Here is a 24,155-nt window from a genome sequence, read left to right as displayed (position 1 = left end):
CCTTACATAAAAGCTGACAATCTGCACTTTAACCATGTGCTAATTGTTTGATTACAAACTAATTGAGGAGTACAGAATCAAACCAAGAAAAACATTAATCACAATACATGTAATAGTCATCATTTAACTTGATATGCACTCAGTGAGCACTTTATTAGATATTTATTAGACTTATTTCATAAATATCTTCTGCTGCTGTAGCCTATCCACTTAGAGGTTTGTGCATTGTGTGTTCAGAGTTGCTCTTCTGCATCCTGTAATTGTGGTTGTTTGCCTTACTGTCACCTTCGACCAGTCTGGTCCTTCTCCTCTGACCTCTCTCATTAACATTGCATTTGTTAATTAGAATTCCTTAGATATACTGTATATTAGACTGAATATTGGCCTGAACAAGCATTAGCCAAACCTCTCTCTGTATTGCTTGCAGATTTCAGAGACCAGTGAAAAACATCCCTTGGTGGAGGAGGAGGGACATGGGGTGGATCTGGTGCATTGGGGTCCAATGGGGCTGGATCCAGAGCGGGGGGCCCAAGACCATCCCATTAAAAGCTGCCAATCGGGAGAAGGTAAGGGCAGATTCTATACATTCCTTAAGTCTAAGTAGAATGGGAAAACACAGCATTTGAATCTGTGGTTACAGTTGCCCTTCTACAAACTGAAGAAACAAGGCCTACAACACTGGGAGGGCCTCTCTGGATCAGGTGTCAGTACCTGATGTTAGATGGAGTCAGCGGTCTCCTCCACATTAAGACTCAGACAAGGGTAGATGTGAAGCACTCATTACTGATTTCACTTAAAGAGCGACAATTTAGATATAATCGGAGTGGTCCTCAGCAGACTCCAGCTCGCTGAAGTGCGCAGGCTGTGCAGCAGAATTAGCTGATTGCTTGGGCGTAGCGTATGGCTTTATCGGGGTTCAGAATCGGGGACTGAGGAAATGCGATAGGCCTTGTTAATGTGCCGGCGTGAACGTGGAGGGGGCACCATCTCCAACCGCTTCCAGATGTGAACCCTGGCCCAGGCAGCTGGCCGTTTGTTCACAGCATACGTCTCACGCGCCGTAGCGTAGCCCACAGAGACTCCGCTCACAGCCCCGGTTTCCTTAAAGGAACTCTGTTCTTTCCATGCGAAGTTGGGGCCGGGGTTAGCAGGCAGGCTTTGACTGCGACAGCCGTTATTGGTTGGCGTGTTATGTCTCAGACTACAGTATCAACCTTGAAGTTCCAGAAAGGATTTAGCTACAGTGCAGCTCCGTCAGACAGCAGACGTGACAGAGGTGATATCATCAATGCCTGATCTTGGATTTTTCCTCCTGCTCTCTGATTGGTTGACTGGGCAGAAGCGGACACAGTCCTCCCCAATGAGTTAAATAATTGATGAAATTACATTTCACCCAAAATGCCCCTCTGACCGCTGGGCCAGAAGGGATCAGCCTAATAGGAATTTTGCATTTGTTTAATCTGGTCTGGCATCTGGTCTGGTCTGCCATTATAAATGCACCTCAGACTGTCTAACCTGGTTTAGCATCACACAGTCAATTTCAGATTGAACAGATTTTCTGGGGCTTACAGTTAAACACACAGTTGTCTTTTTTAATGCTTTCCCCTCATTTTCTCCCAATATTTGGAATACCTGATCATTTTCATCTGCAGTGCTTCTTCACCAACCAGACAAGCATACTCACTTCCAAAGCATATGGTGTCAGCCACTGACACATGCACAGATGCATACACACACACACACACACACACAAACACACGCACACACACACACACACACACACACAGGCCCACACACACACATACACATGTGTACACACGGGCCTCCCAGCAGCCCATTGTTTTTTGAAGGTGACTGTCTGGAGCCATATGGTAGGGATTGCCACAAAGGAGCAGGACCAGATCTGTTCCAGCAAAAGGAAAAAGATTCTTGCTGAACTTGGTGCGAGATTGTAAAGATTTGAGTTTTTATCTTAATCACTGCTCCTGTTTCCATGTGCACCTTGGTAGCGTAGGGAAGAAGAACCATCACCCCTTATCACCATGTGTAAATAATCCACTGTGACAGTTGGGAGTTCTCTACAGAACAATATCACTTCTACCCAAATACCTGGCCTGTACCTATCCTCTGTGCCACCCACTCATGGTAGTCCATAGTACCTAGTGAACACATGCCAGAATCTAGATGGGTGGAAATCTAGGTCTTCTGTATGTTTTGATGTAAAAGGACTAGGTTAACCCCAGTATATGTCAGGATTTACCCGGATGTAGCCTGGCTACTGTAGGTTCTAGTCAGCTAAAAAGCGTTTACTTTTCAACTTTGGATAGTCAGCTGAGGTTTCATCTCAGTGGCTTTTCAATGACTTTTCTCTGACCTTTCACCAGAGAAATGTTCACTGTAAAGACATGCTGAGGGATACACAATTTGCTCTATGCCTTTTTCCTCTGCTGGTTTAGATTCAGTACCCTATCTACAGACTAATGTTTACTGACAAAGCAGTAGCCATCAACCAAAACAGTTTCTTAAATAAATGAACTAGCCGCCATCTAAGAAAAGAGGAAATATAACAGTTTGAGAAGTCACAGACGTGTATATGTGGAACTGATTTGAGGGCCACTTACAGATGATAGTCCATCTGTTCAAGATTAGAGCTGCATTCGGCGACAGTCACAAGACCGCAAGGACATTTGCTAAATCACATCGACGCCACTTTGCGCAAGAGCTGAACCCGTTTTCTTCTCCTCTGCGTCTCTGACTCACATTCTCTGGTAGAACATCCTTTCACTGGATTAGCTTTTCCTTAACCCTTGACTCATATCTTTCCGATTTCCCCCCGTCTTTTTACCTCATTCCGAGAATATTGCTTAATTCCACCACACAGTTATTTTTGTAATTGTTTTGCATGGAGTTAATAAGTGCATTATTCTTGTGTAATAACAGAACGTCGTTGTCACGGGCCGATCTGCACATACAGGCCAGAGCTTTTGAAATGTTTTCTTTTTCCGAGGTTGACTTGAAGCTGCGTGGCAGTGGCCAAGTCTAATGGGTCTAAAATAAAAAAAACAGAATGTGAAGTTTAGAGTGCTTTCAAATGGCTTCCTGTTCCCGGTGAGTTGCCTTCCTGTCTAAAACAAATCACCTAAAATCTAACAATATTAAATACATTTCACTTATCGGTTTCATTCTTAATAATCATTTTCCACCTTCGTTGCCCTTGTGAAATTACAGACATTAGCAACATTTAAACATCACTTAAAATATGAGATATGAGGAAAATGTCCTCTTAAAAGCCCTCTATATACAACAAAAGACAAATGGCAAAAATAATGAATGTTCTGCAACTGAGAAAACAAATATCACAAAAAGTACTGGACTTACGTTAAGTATTTCCAAGCACAGACCGTTAAAACGGCAGTATAAGTTTCCAACAGGACACATCAATTCTGAACACACCAAAAGCACAAATGAGCAGTCATTTGCAGTAATATCAGTCAGTGGGTCCCACTTAAAAAATTACCCCCTCCCATGCTCTGCAGTCACTGCCAGATTACCCCCAGACTCAGACTGCCATGACCTTAAAAGGGCTGTTTGTGCAAACCTTAGATATTGCCTGTCTTTATGGATCTCTCACACACTCTTTTGTTCCTCGTTTAAATATTGGAAATATGGGTTATTCCGTGAATGGAAATGCAGCATGTTTGAGCGGTGTCATCCCTGGTGTCGCTACTTACTGGAATCGGTGAAATGGAGCACAAGGGAATTCTGGGTATGCAATAACCCCAGAACTCACTGGAACTGTTTCCCCTCCAACCACGGACAATTCAGAGGCCTGTTTACAGCAGGAATGATAACTGTAAAATTATTAAGTTCTTTCCAATCCAAATGACTTAAAGCATCTACACTACAAAGATTTTTTCAAATGTGTCTCCAATGATAAAAGATACTTAACTAAACACTGCTGTGCGTGGTCTGTCCCTGCAGGAGAATGTGTGCTGAGTGATTGGTGGGTTCAATCCTGCAGAATTTCTGGAGTGGATTCTAGTTACTGATGTATAATTCATCATTTTTATAGTGTACGCTCACAATCACACACACGCAGACATGAATATGTGCACACACATACACGCACACACACACTCAGAGACATGATCATGTGCACATGTCCACAAAGTGCATTGACTCAGTATGTCCTTCTGTCTCCTACATTAGCGTCCTGTACAGATTACTGCCAGTCATGTTGCATTGTGTAGAAGTGATCAGATAAAGAGTGTGGTGCATCATAACTGGAGCATGCATGCTGTGAGCAGAATGTCATATTAACGGTTTCTCATAATTTCATGATTCTCATTCAAATGGGTTGCATCTCAGATTGTTCCAATTGGGCTGCACTTGTGTTATACAGGTGAAAGATGTGGATTCCTTTCTTTGTAAATGTTAAATACTTCTTAACTGGGTTTTAAAGACATATTTCGCAAATCTATTTCTTAAATTAACCACTTGGTAACTTATTTATAACCGAATTACCCAAGCAACGAAGTACAGAAATACTTTAAGGTCACATTTCTTCATGTGAGCAAAAGTGTTTTTGACCATTTTCCAGAATAAAATAGGAAATATGTGTACCTGCAATGTCTCAGGGTATTTTGGAGTAGTCTGGATATCTTTGGAATGAGCTGTCATTGTTATGCAGTCCAGGCCAGACCTCTTGGAGCGTTTGCTTCTTCTAATTTGGTTGACTGATTTATTTTTTCCAAAATTTCAACAGTCTGAATGCATGTTTGAGTGAGTTTGGGGGTGGGGGGTGGGGGGGTGGTGGTGTGATTCAGTCTTTCTGCAGAAATCAAACTTAGACCAGCCTTGCATTAATCAAAGTGATGCAGGAGGGTGTCCTGCTCCTCAAAGAGTATGCTCCCGGTCTGGCTTTTGAAAGGCAAGTCTCCTGAGATGAAAAGCAAAGTGGAAATAAGCCTTTGATCCCTGGTCTTGCTGGAGAGAATAAACGGGGAAGCTGACAGGTTCCAGAGGCAGACGCCTGGGCTCAGGTTCAGTGGCGGCTGGTGGCAGAGCGCAGGCCTGAAGGAGAACGCGACTCACAGGGGCCTAAGGCTCGTGGAGCGTGTGCAGCTGTGGCTGGTGGGGAAGCAGTCCGCTGGAGAAGGCCGCGGGCCTGCGTGCGTTTATTTTCTCTCTTCACTACATTCCCGCCTGCCGGAATGTTCCGTGGTGTGTATATCTGTCTCTGCTGGTCCCCTGCCAATTCTACCTCCCCCCACTATGTTGAGCTAAGCACCTTTTTTTACTTAAATAGGAGCACAGTTAAACATATTTGCTGTCAGAAGTTAGGTACTCACTCATCGGCCATTCTCAATTCCAACTAAGCTTATATAAAATGAGTTTTTATATTTGGAGTATAAAATATTGCCTTTAGCCTTTACCATATAGTACGATGTATGAAGACCAAAAGGTTTAAATTTGGGCCTAATCTTAAGAATATAGTGAACATTGAATGTCAGCACTTAATATATGTCTGTGTGTGCTAAGGTAAGATAGAACCTGGACAGGAATGTGGTCCTTTCATTTTTACAGCATTTAATGTGCATTTAAAGCCCATCCCATACAAAACTGTAGAGTGTGATTAGCACCACTGCTGTAGAAACAGTCTTCCCCAGGATCCTGGGGACAATTGACTGTACTGTTTAGTCACAGTGTGGGACAGAAAGTTATGATGACAAATGAAACAGTTAGACAATATTTGTTGTCCAAACGAGGTAATGTCAAACTCTGTTAAAGAACAGAAAGCAGGCATTGTAATTCAAATTTGTCCTTAGATTAAATAAAATGAAACGGCAGTGTTTATTTTCCACTTAACACTGTTGGGCCAGTTCAACATCATCAAAATTAACTCACTGTTTGTGAAGTAAAAAAAAAAGAGCACTTTCATTCAATTTTGAGTGACAGTTGAGGACGTGCTTTAATCGAATACAGCCTAGGATGTGTTTAAGCACTACCCTGCTGGACACCTAGGGGGCAGTATATACCACCATCTGGGAAGACCTCTGCCCTGTTTCTTCTCTCTCCTCTTGACTGAGCCCGTGCTGTCTGCCTGATCTCCGGCGCAGACAGCTCAGTAGATGGTGCGCGGCGCAGACCAAACGGCCCAGCGGCAGCATCAGGCACCGTGCCAAAACTCCCCCCTACGCCCCCTCTCCCTCCCCCTCCCCCTCTGTCCCAAACGTAAGTTTGCCTTAATTGGCTCTCCGCTCTGACTTGGAGAGGAAAGAAGATAGAGGGGAAGAGAAGATGGGAGATAGCGCTAATCCCTGTTCAGCGGCATGATTTGGATCAAATTCAGCACGAAAAAGGGTCTAGAGGAAGTGGGCCAGCAGGAGGGCTGCCGGTTCCGATTCGGCAAGTGTACCCGAGCGTCTTGATCCACCCCAGTGATCTGTGTACGTGTCGCTTTTTGCTCTGGTTTGAAATTCTGAGCACTCTTGCACAGTGGATCACCTGAGTGCCAAGATGCTTTTACTTTTATTGTTTCTTCAGTCATCTTCAGTATCATATTTTTCCTTAGGTGTAGACCTGTGTACACTGATGAATGTGTGTGTGTGTGTGTGTGTGTGCGTGTGTATGCTGTGTGAACACACAGCCGTGAAACGTGCATGACACTGAGAGGCTTCCCGAGCGCTAGCTATGGAGATGTTTCCGCGGGGGCTACCTGCCTCAGAGAAACCTGCGGGAGAGGGATGGCAGGGGGTGCCACATATTGTTCATGTTCCTGTTGAACTGGGAAGAGGTGTTGTGATGAAATGTGGATGTGGGGGTGGGTGCTGTCTGCAGTGTCCTTTAGGGCAGGGATACTCAAGTCTAGCACTCAATGCTAGAATTACAGTTTTCTTTTCTACTCGATAGGCAATTAATTAATGGGACTGATTGGCACTCACCTGGTGCCCAGTGTTTCTTGTGAATCAGTCCTGATTAGAGTTGGAGAATGGAAACCAGCAGTACTGCTTGGCCCAGGGACAAGACTTTTGTCCCACTGCTCTAGGGGGTAATTCAAGAATCAAGGTGGGTCACCAGGTACGCATGGAAAAAATGATCTACTGTATTGAATAGTGTTTCACATTGACATCCACACCAGTTCAATGAAAAACTTTCTTCGTGGCCTGTCTAGGGTGCCAATAATTTTGGTGGACACTGTGGATAACGTCCATGGGGTCATGCAAGGCCATAGCCAAAGTTAGCGACTTGATGTTGAAGTCTGAGAGGGGGCAGAGGTCAAAAACGTTTTTAGTTGCCAACTGACTCGTACTTGGCAGTAGGATGCTGATATTTTGTGAGCAGTAAATAGCTATAGATAGACATGCAACATAATCTAGTATAGTAGGTTTTTTATAGTAGCTTTAGCTGAGATAGTCTGCAGTTCTCAAAACTTTGTTGCCTGCCGTTATGTAGCCCAACTGAAAGTTCCTGAAATATATTTATTTCACGTTTTATTCAATTTCTTTTGGATTATCATCCTTTACAGTAACACCATAATCTGAAACGAGAGGTGCTTTTGGAATTTGTTGCAGAAATCTGGATCTTCGCTGTACTGTTTAATTTCAGTTGTTAGTGAGTTTGTGTTTTCTTCCACACATGGCCTATAACTGTATTTTTGCGTGGGAACGTAATGAGAGTTAGAGAAGAATAAAAGGAAGGAGCGCCCTCTGTCCTCGAGCCTCGAAACTGCAGGCACACTGCTATTGATTGCCTAATGCCCAGGATGTTTATAAAATCCTATTTGAGATTCATCCATGATTCAGGCCCTCTTATCGCTTTATGGGATGGAATATCTGGTCTGGTTGGTTGGCGAGACAGGGGAGAAGAGACAGAGCCTGGCAGTTTGTGGGCCTGTCATTAATGCAGGGCTTTTACAGGGGCTTAAGAGCGTGTTCAGGGGCCCGCATTTCGATATTTTTATAGCTGTAATCTCCTGAAGGATTGAGATTGCTGGCTGGGCCTGGTGGCTCATGACGTCTCTGTTTATGTGGGTGTGAGAGAGACAGGATGGGGGGTGGGGGAGAGATGGAGGGGGGAGGGAGAGACAGAGCCAGAGAAAAGAGAAAATGAGTACAAGTGATGTCCGCTGGGTGCTTTGATTGACCAGGCGGTGAGTGTAAACTTTCCCCTTGGTGAGGAAAGAGCACTCTCCCTGCATGGACATTAAGAGGAGGGTGAGCCTCTCTGGATGACCCAGAAACACCCCCCATCCACTGGCCCCTTTCCATGTCAGCTAGTTTATTTTCCTCCTTGGCCTACTGTGAGCACTTCCTTCAGTCTGTGCTTAAGATCAACTGCCCATTAATACTTCATCTACTGAGCTACAAGTGATTGCCTGTATGTTTATGTGCCTGTAGAAAGTGGGAGAGGGTGAGAGTGTGTGTGAGAGAGAGAGCAAGAGAGAGAGAGATAGTGTGTGTCAGAGAAAGAGAAAGTATGTGTGAACCATGCTGACAGATATTTATTCCCAGCACCATAGCAGTAGTCTCAGGAGAGGAGGCTGGTGTAAAAGCCTGAATTATGTAATGGCCTTATGCTGAAGCAGGCAGCTCATGTGCACGCCATTTCTGTACATGTGCCCTGCGAGCCCAGCGAGGTCACGGCACCGACAGCAGTGCCACGCCCAAACGTGTGCGGCCTTTCACCACCTGCCGGTCACCCCTCAAAGGAGCATTAAAGAACATTTCTCTGAAAATAGTTTTTAAAAGATATACTGTCATTTCAAAATGTAAAGGAACAAAGATGTAAATGAAATGGCTCCTCAGTAAATAAACTCCTATAAATGCATGACATCACAAATTTTCAAGATGGTGCCATGCCATGTCATCATGGATTGTAAATGTTAATACACACATTTGTATATTCATTTTATGAAATGAGAAGAATCACAAAATCACAATAAAAGTATCATAATAAATCAATGGAAATTACTCCAAGTTGTAAATTACAAAAAACACCCTGACATCAATTACTCTTTACCTTTAGGGAACTAAGTAACTTTGGCGAGTGCAGGTTACTATACATCTGCTTTTGTTCTAGCACTGGACAGTGTTTTTTTGTTTTTGTTTTTTAGTTGAGAAAGTCCAATCTCTCTGATCAAGTTGCTAGATTCTGGGTAATATTATGTTTAATTGATGTAACAAACATAACTGGAAGACGGTAAATGGTAAACTTAAAGATAGTGAATGTTCTTGTTTTCAATAATGTGTTATATACTATAATATACATACGTGTGTGTATTTCTGTGGCCCAGCACACAAAACTGTACACAGTTCACTCACTGCCCTCCCCTTACACTGAGTTTGATTAGTAGTCATACTGTGTATTTGCGTATTTATGTGTATAGAGAGAGTGTGTGTTGGCACACTGACACACACCCAAAAAATAAGCAAAAACACAAAACAACTTGGGAGTGTGTGTGTGTAGGGTGGTTGTTATGCAGGCGGTGTATCGATAATCAAACTGTGAATCCGTCTTTATTTCTGCTGGACTTTGATGTATAACCGGTTTCCACCTCTCCAGTCCTCCCCTGCTTCCTCTCTGTCACCGACCGTCCCTCAAGCCCCGGGGGGGAGAGGCAAACGGTCGTGACCGCTGAGCCTGGCACGGCCACATGGGGACAGCACAGTGTGTGGGAGGAGCAGCACAGTGTGTGGAAGGAGCAGCACAGTGTGTGGAAGGAGCAGCAGTGTGTGAAAGGAGCAGCACAGTGTGTGGAAGGAGTGGAGCAGCGTGTAGAACTGCTGCTCCTCTACCCTCGCTTTACCTGGGAGTCAGGTGTGAAGGCAGTCTGGGCTGGCCAATAGGTAGCACTGCTTACCCAGGGGGAAAAAACCAGGGCTGGATTTGTATTTGAGGGCCATAGTTGATGATTCGTGGCGTAGCTTAAATGTCTGTGAGCGGTCTAAAAAATAAGCTGAAAATATATTATTGTCTTACAAAGAAAAATTACTAAAATCATGAATAAAAACTTACATATTTATAAAAACAAGAAGAGAATAACAGGCCCTGTTAGGAATCTCTTTCTCTCAGTATCGCCAGTCTACATTTGTAAGGGATCTTGAGTTGTTGCTGTGGTGTGCAGGGGTTTATTCAGAAGTAGCCAATGGCTGGAAGTCATTCAATCCAGTTGTGCGACATCATATGTTGGTCCTGTAGATTTAAACTAGCAGTTGCCATTCCCAGCTTTGTAGTCATGCTCATATAGCATTTCCTTATTGATTATCCCAAGGATAATAGGCTATATAACAAATGGGGGGAAAAAGCCATCGCTTATAAGAAAAAAAAAAACAAAAAAAAAACCCCACACTGACCAAAGCGAACTCCTTTGTACAGCTTCATGTAAAAAAAATAAATAAAAAGAATGCTCTCCAGGGCAACAAGCAACCGCGCTGTAACTGAGTGAACTATGTGGCCTATATAAAAAACAGGCTCAGGGTAACTGCCTGAAGCCTGTGCAGAATTGTAATTGACCTTGATTTTTACGTAAGCTTCATCTGAGCTATTAAGGACTGAGGGCCGTACTTTTTCTTCTGTTTAGACTTCTCTGCGAGAGGCTGTGGGAGATGGGGCAGACTGGCACGCGTGTGTTTTGGGGGAGAGGCCTGCATTGTGAAACCCAGGTCTGGGAGTACCTGATATTTTTCCTTTTTTCCGCTTTTAATCCAAAGCAATTTACAAGAGCATAGGTTCTTCCACAGGTTAAAAGCATAAAATCCATGACTAGTAAAATACGATGAAGGGCTGTTCTAAACAAAAAGACAGTCAAAAAGACATTCCACCTGAGCTCGATTGCACAGTTTGATTAATTATTAAAAGTTTGAATTAAACGTATGTAAAGAGTCAGAATGCAGTGCATCTCCACCTCATGGTCATCTGCATTCATTAACGCATGCACGCACGCACGCACGGTAACAAATGTGTACTAGCACAGGCACTGACACACTCAAACATTTTCCCACTCACACACGCACACATTTTAGTGCAGCATTGGTCTCCACCAATCAGGGCTTTCTGTGCGTGTGTGCTGAGCATGCATCATTATAAATCCTCCTGCCAGTCACAGAAAATAACCTCTGGAAAAGAAGGGCCATATGTTATTATGATCCTGTGCTGCTGTCAGATCTCCAAGCAGTTGTGCATTGTGTAAAATAAAACCATACCATGTGGAATTGGAGGCAAGCCTTACCTGCAGCCTCCAGATCAGCGTCAGGACCCCATAATTAGTGAAAGCTGGATCAATCGACTAAATCGGTGAAGTCAATTATTGTTAAAAAAAGGAGCCAACATCACACTACATGTTGTAGGTGTGTGTGCACGTGCGCGCGTGTGTGTGTAGGGGAGGTCGTGTGCGCGCGTGCGTGCGTGTGTGTAGAAGTGAGTTATCTGGGTTCATTGCCTCAATGCCTGCCTAAACTCAAAAATGGCTCAGAACGCCTGGACAACTCAACTCCTTTCCTTGCATTTATTTTTGAGTTAGGTTGAAAACCTTTACAGAAAACCAACTCATGAACTCATATCAGCTGCTGTCATTATTAACATTAACAAGTCTTTTTTACTCCACAAATAAATGAAAATATATACAACTACTTATTATAATTTAATCACACATTCTCTGTCATTTAAACATCATTAAACTGCACCTCAAATATAACAACGCCATCTGTATCAAACGCTACATATCTAAAATAATTTAAAATTTAATTGGACGCAGCGCCGTAATAGCAAAACCCAGAAATAAAGTCCTGGCAACCTGCGCAGTGCGCACGGCCTTTATTTCGCGATCAAAACGGCTACTTTGTTCCATGCTTAATTGATTAATTACTTCCGCTAATCAATGCATAAACGTGAATGATTATACTAAATGCATTGTAGGTTTTCTTTAGCATTGTCAAACCTTGCATTCATGAGGTTTTACATTTACAAGCGGAGGTATACCGTAACAGTTCTTAAATGTGCAGAAACATCAGCAGTTTCTAGAAATAAAATAAAAAATGGTAAATCACATTTTCTAAATGAACATCGTTAGGTTATACCAAATAGTAACCAATACTTACCAATAGCGTCTCTGAGGTAGTCTACGCAATGAGTTAAACCCTAATTCTGTGACTTGTTCCCTGCGGGAATATCTACTTCACTCATTCAAAAAGGACCCGTTTGCTTGTTTGACTCTACTTTATTGTAAAGTTCGCCGTGCACCTGGTTCACCGGAAGCATGTGTAATTGATCAGACTTCTGACGACTCAGCAACTCAGCGCTGCCCTCTGGTGCGATATTTAATTATTTATTTATTTTATTCACAGTGCCAAAATAAATAGAAAAAATGTAAACATAAGTACTCTGATTTTTGTTCTCCTTGTGGGGTGTGCTACTTTACTCATTTTTGAGTGACAGTGTCTTTGAGATGCAGTTTGCTCTTTAATATTTAAACACAACCCATGCATAAATGAATACAGCCAAACAAGGGAATGTATGGACATATTGATTGAAATACATGTTTCATTAATTATTTTTGTCTTCACATTAGGTCTGTGTGTGTGTGTGTGTGTGTGTAGAAGAGGTCATGTTGTAGGTTTGTATGTGTGTGTGTGTGTGTGTGTGTAGATGAGGTCATGTTTAGGTGTGTGTGTCTGTGTGTGTGTGTGAGAGTGTGTGTGTATGTAGAGGAGGTCATGTTTAGGTGTGTGTGTGTAGGGCAGGTCATGTTTAGGTGTGTGTTTACAGGTGTCTGAGTGTGCATGACACAGTTGTTTAGATGAGATTTGGAAGCAGTAATTACATCACAAGGTTGCGTTACCCCCTGCCTCTGGGAAGTGACGAGGAGCGACTGGCATTTAAGCTGGCCTGGGGTGTTGGGTTTCAGAGTGGGGTCCGTCCACACATCACCTATCCAGTTTCCATCCCGCAGAGCAGAAGCTAACGCAGCCTGAAGTGATAAAACGATATCAGTGAGAAGCCCAGGACATTAACAAGGCCGTGGCAGGCAGGGAAGTGTAAGGAAATATGAGAAAATGATATACAGAGAGAGAAAGCAAGTGGGGGAGAGAGAACGAGAGGGAGAGAGAGAAGAGGAGAGGAAAAAACAAGGGGGGGGGCGTAATCCTGGAATAGCCGGCAACCAGAGCTGCCAGCTCCTCCCTCTCCCCTCCCCTCCTCTCTCTCTGTCGCTCTCTCTCTCTCTCTCTCCCTCACTCTGGTAGGCAGACTGTTAGCCTGCTATTTGATCGGAGAGCGGAGTGGAGAAAAGGCACAGCTTGAGGAAGGTGAGGATCCCTTCTTCACCTGGGCCCTCCTCGCTCCACTGCTTCACCATGAAACGCTGAAGAGCCCCCCCCCTCCGGGGCGAGCTTCAGGCCGGCCTGCGTGTTCATCCAGCCCGGACTCCATGGACTTCTGAGCGGACGCTGCTGTCTGCTCGTGGGTTTTTCTTCCACACCTACTTTTGTTGACTGCTCTTTGGGGATATACCGGTGGGCCAGCGGCACGCACACGCGCGTGTGTTCGGTGTGACGAGCGCGCGGGCGCCGTGCCATGCCCATCGCCGGCCGTCCTGCGACCAGCGACCGGGGTTCGGCATGAAGGGGGGACGGCGCCACAGGGGGTGCGCCTGCCAGCACCTGTTCCGGAAAGTGCTGGCCAAGTGTGGATGCTGCTACACCTGGGTCAGAGGTCAGTGGCACCCGTCCGATCCGCTCGCGGGCTCCCTCCCACCGCCGGCGTGACTGCCGCATGGGGTTTCTGGGATTGTTGCGGGGGTTTTTGTGGTCTCGCGGAGGTTCCCTCTCTTTCTCTCTCTCTCTCTCTCTGACCCCCACCTGCTGCTGCGGCCTCTCTTCGTCTGTCTCGCTGTCTCTCCACAGCTCCCGTTCGGTCGCGTTGCTCGGTTCCCTCGTCTCTATCACTTTGTCGTAGCCGGTTGATATCACCGTCTCTTTCTCTCTCTCTTTCCTGCTCTGGAAACATTTCTCCTCTGCTTCCCAACACGCCTCTCTTTCATACTCGTGAGGTGAGGGGGCAGTTTGTCCTCCTGCCCCCTGTTTCCTCTGCTCCTGCTGTAAACGGGCGCATCAAAAGACTTTGTCGGCCCCGAGGTGCGGTGTGTGCGTACTGTTCACCACGGGGTCAGGACAGACGCAGGGCCCTGTGTCTGTTACGTATGCGTCCGGAAGCACGTCTTTTCCCGCATGTACCAGGCTGTAGCTATGTACCCCTACCACGGTGTCACAGCAAACCCAGAAACACTGAGTCACGCACAGAATTCCTTTCGCCAGAAAGCAGGGCTTAAGAAAAACTCCCACTCCAAGTGGCCCGTTTCAGGGTCTCTGGCACCAGGAGCAGCCCAACAGATGAAATACAGCAGCGGTGTGCGATGTCTGGTATGTGCACACAAATAAATGGTAAGGACAGGCAGATGGTAACTGTATTGTAACAATATCTCCACATCTGTCTGTTAAAAAGCCAAAAATGATGAACTCGCCGTTCCAATCCGGTGCACTCTGTAAGTGATATGCTGTATCTTGTAAGTAATACAGGGATTGCTGCCATGAATTGAATATCCCAACAGAGACAGGCACACACACTCACACACAGGTACACACATACGTACCCATATTCACACGCGAACAACCACAATAACATCAATCATGCATTCACACATACCAGTAGACTCTCCGCATTAGAAGGAAACTGACTCATGGAGAGATTTCTGATAAATGTCTGGGCTGGCCAACCAAATATATATATTTTTTTTTCTCAATTCTCCACATTGTGTTTGTGAATTCCTTTTGCCGCGTGTTGTGGTCCCCCCAGCCCGTGGTCACACTCAAAATGCAGCTGAAATACTCTGAATACTTTGCATGCTCCGCAGGTCTCCGTCATTAGCAAGCAATGAATCGAAGTGACCACGTCAGGATTTAGCAGCCTCTTCAATCAATCGATGTTCTGAGGGATGCGCGCTTGCGGCCCCCCTCCCGCCCTTTTGGCACTTCAGGATCAGTTCACTGCTCTTGTAGCGCTGAGGATTAGTAGCAAAACCAGCCCTGGTGTGAAGCAGGAGGAGGGATCAGCAGTGCAGATTAAGTCCCAAATGTTCCTGAGACGCGTGGTGAGGCACTACAGACAGACAGCCCTGTAACTGGTGAATGGTTGCCATTTATATAGCGCCTTTATCCAAAGCGCTGTCCAATTGATGCTTCTCATTCACCCATTCACACACACTCACACCCCAACAGTGATTGGCTGCCATGCAAGGCACCGACCAGCTCTTCAGGAGCATTTAGGGGTTAGGTCGGGGGATCGAACCGGCAACCCTCCGACTGCCAGGCGACTGCTCTTACTGCCTGAGCCCTGTAGGCTGAGTGAGTTGAGCCCTGTTGTTTCTCCTGTACTGGGGACATTAGTTTTCAGTGGGTGGTGTGCACAACCACACAGCATCTTCGACTGAGCCAGAAAATGCAGGGGCACAAGAATGGAATTTTCCCCAATTTTCCCCAACGGAATCTTAACCGAGCCCTGTTTCGGATCTTGTCCATTTAAATTCAGTCAAGAGCACAAAAATGCAACGAAATTTAATTTCTGAATTGAAACATATCCACAAAGCTGACAATTAATTTAATTTAAATTCAATTCTTTAACTGACCAAATTTAAATGGAACTGACTGGACAATGTGAAACAGTAAGTCAGGGCCGTTCTCTGAAATGAGCCCAGAGGAAGGTTGTTGTGTGGCATACAGTATGTCTGTTATGTAATCACCAGCGGCCTATTAGGGAATAGGGCCAGGTTTCCATGGGGATTATACTATATGCATGGGAGAAAATGCGAATTCGTTTGAAGCCGTGGTAAAACCTGTCAATCTGCGTCAGTTTGCTCTGTCTTTTATTCCGTTTAGTGAAAAAGCTTGCATTAGCCATCTGCTCCTCCAGAGCTCTGCCTCTGTGTGGGCTCTCCAACAACACACAAGTAGTTTTGTTTTTGGGGGTGGGGGGATAGGGTGGCTTTGTGCTGATGGCGTTGACATCTCTGCCATTTATGTGGTTTGGCTTTATGGGTATGATGGCCTTTGTCTGTCATCCGACTACGTCACAGGAATGGACGTCAAACAAAGCCTGTTGATCAGTCATTATGTCGTCACGCTCACCACACATTTTTGTGCTTTTGAACAAAAAGGACCGGTTGGCACGGTCATGGTTGTGCAGGAAAAGGTGTTATTTTGAAACAATGTATATAAAAGAAGATGCATTTGGGGGTTCTGCACCTGCATGGGATGTTCGTTGAACATGTTGAATGTGCATTTGACGAGACTTGGTTGATTGAATTGATTGTTTTGTAACCCAGATGAGTCAATCGATCAATCAATCTCTGACTCACCTGTTTCGGTTTTGCGGATCCCTCTGTGCGATTGCTGGCGTGCTGACCGACCGAGAGTGTTTGAAGTTCCAGGACACTGGGTGAATTTAGAAAATACTACTCTTCAAAGGGTTAAGCCAGCGTGTGGCAGACGAGCTGTGATATACGCATCCCCCCATCGCTAAATTCACTTTCCCCTCTCTTCAACAGACTCTCTCCTTCCCTCCCTCCATCCTATTCAGCACCTTTCCCCCCCATTTTCTTTCTCATAAGTCTCCTCCTGAAGAAAACAACAGCCGGTGTGGATCATTTTGTGTCGTCGAGCTGGCAAACAAACATAATTAACGACCAGTGCTGTTGCCTGAAAGAAGCAGTCAGGTCCCATGGCTCGATTTCTGAAAGTGAAAACAAAATCAGAGGGGTTTTTCTGGGTAGGAGGTGAAGAACTCGATGCGTACTGATCATAGGGGAGCGAGGTTTTTGGCCGTCTGGCCTGTTGTAAAGTCCAGACAGCTGCTGAGGCCTACAATGCGAGGAAACACTGCCTGCGCTTGCTGTTCATTGTTTTTCTGTCATGTCACTTCCTGTATTTATCTCCATGGGAGGTTTTGTAGACTTGTTATTTGCCATCAAAGTTGTTGACTTGCACTTGTTTGCAATCCGGGTGCGCTTGGAATTAGGACACAAGGTGTGGGGGGGATGTGCTTGAAACCTATGAACTGAAAACGTTTCTTGCTTCTGGATTGCAACTGGATTACAGATTGAGCTCTTATCATCCACTCTCACACATTCATATACAGGTACTCACACACACACGCACACACACACACCACTATAAAGACTATCACAGACCACACCTTATAACCACATAAACATCATTTCTTAAATAGTCAAATATCGCTCACACACTCACTCACACACACAACACAGGGCCACTGAAGATGACCCCAAACTACATTTGTTGTGTTAAAGTTTGGAGCAGAAGCAACAGGACACCAGCAGGATAACAACAGCAATCACATGTTGAAGACACCGAAGCTCCACATGAAGCCAGAGAGCGGCATCTGACCAGCACTGCTCTGCTTATCAACAAACAGCACGGCTCTCAGACCCCCTCCTTTAGCTTCATAAAGTTTGTCCTTGTTGGTGAGTGGTAGATTGAGAACTGTGACTTCCTCTGGAAGGGGCCTGTTTTTTTCCCCTTGGCCTTGGAGGCGTTGTTCCACATGCTGTGGCGTTTTAATCAGAACATATTTGAAAATGGAACTGATTGTTCACACCTCTTCCCCCAGGAAGCAGCTGTGGTGATTTAGTCTGGCTGCCAGCTGCTGCAGAAATGGGACCAGGTTGGAAGCAATAACAGTTTGACATCGGGCAATGGCACGCTAAAACTCACTGCAACTTAACTTTCAGGGCATGATTATCAACCTCAACGATTCTGCTGCTTGATAACATTATGATTAAGATTTATGTATTTTCTAGGTCATATAAAATAACTATTTATTTCCTGGCTCATGCATTGAAATTGGCTACAGTGTGCAAATCCTACATTTGGGAGCTGTCAGCCACAAGGTTTTTCACGGTATTTGCTGGGTTTAAGGGCAGGAAGAGACTAGGCAACAATTTACACCAGCCCCCATTGCTTACCAGTTACTTTGGGTTTAAGCAGTCTCACAATAAACTAGGATGATATGTGTTCAAAAGGGATGGATATTGCTGAATTTGCAGTCAGAAGGGACTCCAGCGGTATAAACCTTGAATATAAACTTTATGTTGCCTGTAAAATCAGGCTATATAAATGAGTTATGGATTATGCAAGGTATAGAAGTCCTATGTACCATGACACATATTTCTTCACACAAAGAGTTTTAATACATGGGCAATGGTGTGCTAGGTCTTGCAGAGACAAAGCCCCTTCGTGTGATCAAATATCTTTCAGTGCAATAGTGATCGTCACCACCATGTAGATATCCAAAAGATATCTGTGGTGCCTTTTTTCCAGAAGCATTGGTGCCTCTAAAATTTGGATGTTTTGCTACAGCATCAGGTATAATTAAAGAAAGAAACATTGAAATAAGGCTAAATGGAGGGCCTAGTTCTCATCTTTAAACTATGTTTTCACATTCTCAGTGCTGCAGGCATTAGGCTATAACTCACCATGAATCAAGGTCCCTGCCAAGGATGGTAATGGAGAAAAATATATCCGGGCTCTATTAGACATTTCTCATTCAGCATTTTAGCGAGCATTGCTTGGCGATACTCTGTGACATGGAGATGGTGGCTGCGGTGGCAGGTCTGGGCAGGAAGACAGGGCCTGTACCCTCCAGCTGGCTCTCCACAGCGGTAGCAAGTTTGGAGGGGTTGATATTCTCTATCCGCCACTAATGGAAATCGCATTTAAAGCTGCCAGGCCAGAGAAAGGAGAGCCATTTAATTCCGTCCGAGTAATTTCTTAATGCCTGGCCGAGGGTATGGAGGATGGATGCTGGGGGCTCATTTTGTGATGACATTGCAAAAACAGTTGCAGTTTTTCTATCTGACTGTGAATTAACTGTAGAAAATGGCTCTATAAATCACAGACTAGTTTATGGACTCCTCAGTGGCTTTGCAGGTTAAGGCACCCACCACAAGCGCCAGCTAAACCTAAATGTATTCCTTGGCCATTTTATCTGTGTGTGACTGGGACACATTAGTCTGCTGCAGCTACAGGGTTACAAAGGTTACAACTCATTTAGCTCCTTCCTTTAATGCGATAGGCCCCTCCGCTAACTGGTACCATTTCTCCTGTGGTACTGTGTCACCTGTTGAGTGGAAAATACTCAGTGTAGGATAAGAGGATTGCAAGATCATGCGATTTAGCTGCAGCGCTCCTTGCATGGGTATAGGAGGCACCACTGTAACTTGAGAGGAATTGGGTTTTACGCTGCAGGCCTTGATGCCTGAATCTGATGTTTTGTTTATAGTGTTTACATTACACAACCTGTATGTGGCCTGTGTGTTTACATGCCCATGCAACTTATATTTTAACATTTATTTTATTTACCTCAGGCACACTGAGCTCTCTGTCCAGGGTGCGGAGTTTACAGACTAAACAATAAAACCTTATCTATTTACAAAACATAACATAATAACCAGAACGTAAAAGCAGTAACACAACATTAAATAAACATTCACAGTTTAATGTAATCTGATTCTTATGAGATCCCTGAACAGAACAATGTGGTTTATTCTAAGTGTATGGAGCACAGTATCTAAAGGCACTTTTTTCCTAATTCTGTATTAGTATGTTGCGCATGCACGCATAGCAATACAGGTTGACATGGCAACAGTCAGATGCCAGCACGGAGCCCTGCGAAGTTACGAGGATGTTGCTTTTGTTCAAGGTCCTGCACTTCAAAGGCAGGACTCGTTGACGGTAAGATGGTGGAGAAGGGCCTTGCTACTGGAGCTGGATATCCCGCTATGGCACACCTTCTTGGCATATGCACATCCGTGATGTGTTTGATAGTTTGTGCTGTTTTTCAGGCTATACAAAGTGAACCTTTTAGAGAATACATGAAAAGTAATAATAAAAACATGGGCAACAAAGTAGCTAGCTGGCTCCATCGAAATAAACATTTTGAAATACTTATCATCCATAATTTTATGCAGGATATAATCGAAAGATCATGATCACTCACCCAGGGCAAATAAATAAAAATAGCAAAAGAACAAAACATTTGGTAAAAATTTGCCTTAGCCAGCTACCCGCACATCTTTAATGTGTATCTGATGTGTTGCACAATGCACTAAAATGACATCAAGACATCACTTCAACAATCCAATCTGAGTGTTTCAATTCAGGTGGGCTGTTAAGGGTCGGAATTGTGTTGGAATTTAAAACCACATTCTGCACAAAGGAGTCCTGCATCCAATCTCAAATAATCGGATACAATGCGCCTTTCTGGAGTTTACACCTTTAACCATTACATCTGATCTGTGTGGGAAAAAATGTGCGGAAAAAATTTGAATCAGGTCACATCAGAGTGGCAGTATAAATCTGCCCTTAGAAGGGGAATCAATATTTTTAAAATGGTAACTGTTAAGCTGAGAGACTGACAGCTAAAGGTGAAACATTCCAGTTTATTTTTCACTTGTTTATTGGGTTGTTTATGTGTATGCACACAATCTCAAAGCTCTATCCTAAATGTGTTTTTTTCATTTTCCTAATTAAGAGCATGCATCACGGACTAAGAATAAGTACTTTTAGCTGCTGGCAGGGAACCAATATCAATCTTTCCTTGCGATTATGCCTGTTGACAGCACTGCCTGTTTAAAATGGAAACCGCCAACACTTACACGTGTCCAATGTGGTACATGTAACGGAGAGACTCTTTATGCTCCTGCCTGATCCTTGACAACAGTCTTCCCCTCTCAAAAATTCTGGTTGTCCCGTGAGCATTTTCCCTTACTTCCTCCCCACCTCCCACCTCCCTCTGACTCCTCTCACCACATCCAATACAGCATGCGACACCCCTTATGAAATCTGAGCAGGTTTGCCTCACCTGGGAGTGCAGCTTGTGCCCTGAAGTGCTTAATGTCCTCTATCTCAGCACGCTCACTCCAAGGCGAGGCAGTGTCTCTCTCTTGGGTTTGAGTGGTTGTGGTCTGGTACTCTGTGTTCTGTTGAGTAAGTGGGCACTTTGTTGGTAGGAAGGTATTGGTCTGGGTTTGGCTAGGGCTTGCATGTTCTGCCCATAGCTGTGGGCTTCCTCCAGACACTCCAGCTTCCCCCGACAGACACATGCAGGTTTGGCTATTTGGAGAGTCTAAATCGCCCATAGATGGAGTATGTGAGTGAATGGTGTGTGTGTGTGTGTCCTGAAATGGATTGCTGAACTGTCGAGGGTGTATCCCTATCTCTCACCCAATGCTTGCTGGGTGCTGCTTGCTCAAATGCCCTGTGACCCTTAGTGAAGTGGGTTAGAAAATGGCCAGATGGGTGGATTGTTGGGTAGTGGGCGGGTACATTGGTACTTATTTGGCTGGGTTATTTTTGCAATGGGGGTACATTATTTTTGTGTGGAGGTATGAAGGTGTTTCATAAAGTATGCGCACGGGCATTTGGGTTTGTGTGAAAATTGTAGGTAGATAGTGAGTAGGTACGTTTCGCGTAAAAGAGCCTTCGTTTTCTAGGGTGACTTGGTTATTTTGGAGGGACAGCACAGATTGAGGGGCTGGTGCACTGCGTAGAGATGGCGGTTGCAGTGGTGGAGATCTGCAGAGCTGGGGCCGGCTGTGACGGCTATGGCCTGGAAGATGCTGATAGGACCCGGGTTCCGGTGGAGGGCGGGGGCGGGGGGCTGGAGGCACGGCCCCCCGTCGGTGTTTCCATTGTTTGTTTGTTCCTGGCGACGGAAGAGGAGGAGGCTCGCCCATCTGGCAGAGGCGAACACGGCGCTTGACAGGGACCGCCGCGGGGAGCCGGGATGCTGTTGTTGGCTCCTGGAGGCGGCTTGGCGCTGCTGCGTGCTGAAGAAGCGACCCTGGGTCAGGCCAGGGTAATGAGAACGCAGGCAGTTCCTGCTGCGGCAGACTACTGCAAGGAGGAGATTACACTGAAAAATCTGTGTGTGTGTGTGTGTGTGTGAGTGTGTGTGGTCCGTGTGTGTCTGTGCCTGCTGGTGGGCATAATAATCCACTCTGACATGGAAGCCACGCTGTGTGACAAGACCCACAGTGACCATCGCGCTCCTTAATGGCAGTGTTTCTCCACCATATTAGAGAGCGATTACGCTCAGCCCTGCGTTGCTTGAGAATTCCACCATGGTTTCCCTGGTGTGAATCACGCTCCCTTTCCCAGTTCATTATATGCAGTTATCTCAACAGTGCTGCCTGAGAGTCCCTAAAATAATCCTCAGCTTAATTTGAGAACAACTGCCTTTTGTGCACGTAAACGGGTTAAGGATCTGTTGCTTTCTGTTGGGTCTGAACTGCACAAAGGTCTTTCATAGCACTGATGTTCTGGCTATCACTAATACACACAAAATAATCCATTGTAGGTCTGTTTTTTTGATACATTTCCAATTGAAAGGCTTACTTTTGTCTTTTCACATCTAAATATAATAGTTTGCTTTTCCATTTCACAGAGAAATGTGAAACAACACATTTCTTGTGTTCATTTCTGTCCAGGGGTGGCTGAAATTCCTAGAGTCCTGTTCCTTTTTTTTTTTCATGCAACTTGGCACAACTGCAGTCTAGCACCACAATATTATTTGTTTTTCATTTGTGCCTCGAGAAAAGAAAGCTGAACCATATGAAGATGTGCAAATGAACCCCTAGGCGAGGGTGTTTACTGTGCTTGGATTTGCCCGAGGTACACAGAGTCACCGGAGCCTACAATGCCCTCCAACAGGCAAACATCTTTTCCGAGAGTTTATTTTCTGAAACAGTCACCATATGTGTCTTGAGCACTGACGGCTAGCTTGCGGACGTGCGTGGTTGCCTGTATGCATTCTCCCCACATGGGGGCTTTGGATGGGGCCTACGCACGCAGTGAGCTGTGTGCCCCACCTTGTCTCGCCCTGGCCTGCCCAGCCCTGTTCTCCGACATGACCCACCTGTGTACCTGCCGAATGAAATTGCCACACTGGATTCTGAGTAAAGGAGAGAGGGGAATAACAGCCTGCAACGACTGCATTGAAAGATCAGTTTCCAAAAAAAATTGTATTTTGCTGCTTTCCCCTTGGATGATGGGATTATTCTGTCTCTGCCCTCTGTTTACTATTACAGACATAATTAACAGGGAAGCCTCTGTATCAGCTTTCTGTGTGCGATGCTTTGAACTGCCTATTAAGCATTTATGTTTATGTCCTTGTTTCTGTCTCTGAAATCCTGATTCCCCTGTGAAAATGCATATTCCGTGCTCCTTTCCCCTCTTTTTCCATTTGAATGGCTTTTTGAAACCGAAACCCCCCATTTTTTTTTCTCCCGTATTTGGAAAGGTTCATTCTGCCCCTCGAGTGTTGTCTGCCCTCGCACACCTGCGGCTCTGAATTTAAAGTGTACGCTTCTCCCCAGCCTGTTAACCATCTGGCGACAGTTGTACACCCTACACGGTCTACAAACTACAAGAGAGACAACAGTTCCGTTTGGAGAAGTGCATCTTTCACTGAAAACCACTGACTGTGGATTTATGTTTGCCTACCTGCCTTGCCAATCAGCACCTGACTTCCCCAAATCCAAGCAGCAGTTCTTTTTCAGTTTTTTTGTTGTTCAAGATTATTCAGCTGTCAGAAATGAAGGAACTCACTGACAGTGCCTTCAGCCTCTGAGTAAACGGTAATGGCGGAGTTGTACAAACACAACGTCAGTTGTGTTGCAGGTGAAACAGGGCTGGGGCATTGAGCTAGCTTCACACTGAGTAAAACCAACATGCGAACCACTGAACCATCCCACACACTTAGTATTGTGATATAGCTTATTTCACTGCAATTATTTCAGTGCATTCTGTCCTTTTACGACTCAATCAACAAATAGTTTACTGTTGCATTGATGCCAGAAATGTAAGTGTGCGCTCAATTGGATCACAGCTCTTTGGGAAGTTGGCCTGACTTCTGCTGTGCTCGCTCACGGGATGGGTGAGATTCCCCTATCCCCGCCCCTTCCTACCCCTTGACCGCCATCTGTACCCCCCATTAAGGATACTGCGGCCCCCCAGGAAATCAGGAAGTCCCTCCTCAGCTCTCTCCATCTCTCCTCAGCTCTCTCTATCTCTCCTTTGTGTTCT

General features: G+C 45.0%; 1 protein-coding gene across 2 annotated transcripts in view; it reads left to right on the top strand.

Annotated features, from left to right (window-relative positions):
* arhgef25b (Rho guanine nucleotide exchange factor (GEF) 25b) overlaps positions 1 to 24,155 on the top strand; it is a 68,771-nt gene that overhangs the window by 7,111 nt on the left and 37,505 nt on the right. Inside the window, exon 2 of one of the 2 annotated variants that reach the window (XM_061220249.1) lies at positions 428 to 566. In XM_061220249.1, coding sequence (XP_061076233.1) covers positions 428 to 566 — 139 coding nt within the window. Of the gene's footprint in view, positions 1 to 427; positions 567 to 13,229; positions 13,711 to 24,155 lie in introns of those variants that run through there. The other variant, XM_061220250.1, reaches the window with a different exon arrangement.

The sequence above is a fragment of the Conger conger genome, chromosome 14, assembly GCF_963514075.1.
Source record: "Conger conger chromosome 14, fConCon1.1, whole genome shotgun sequence".
Classification (NCBI taxonomy): Eukaryota; Metazoa; Chordata; class Actinopteri; order Anguilliformes; family Congridae; genus Conger; species Conger conger.
The sequence above is the reverse complement of the archived record's forward strand: the minus strand, read 5'-3'. Positions and strand labels throughout refer to the sequence as shown.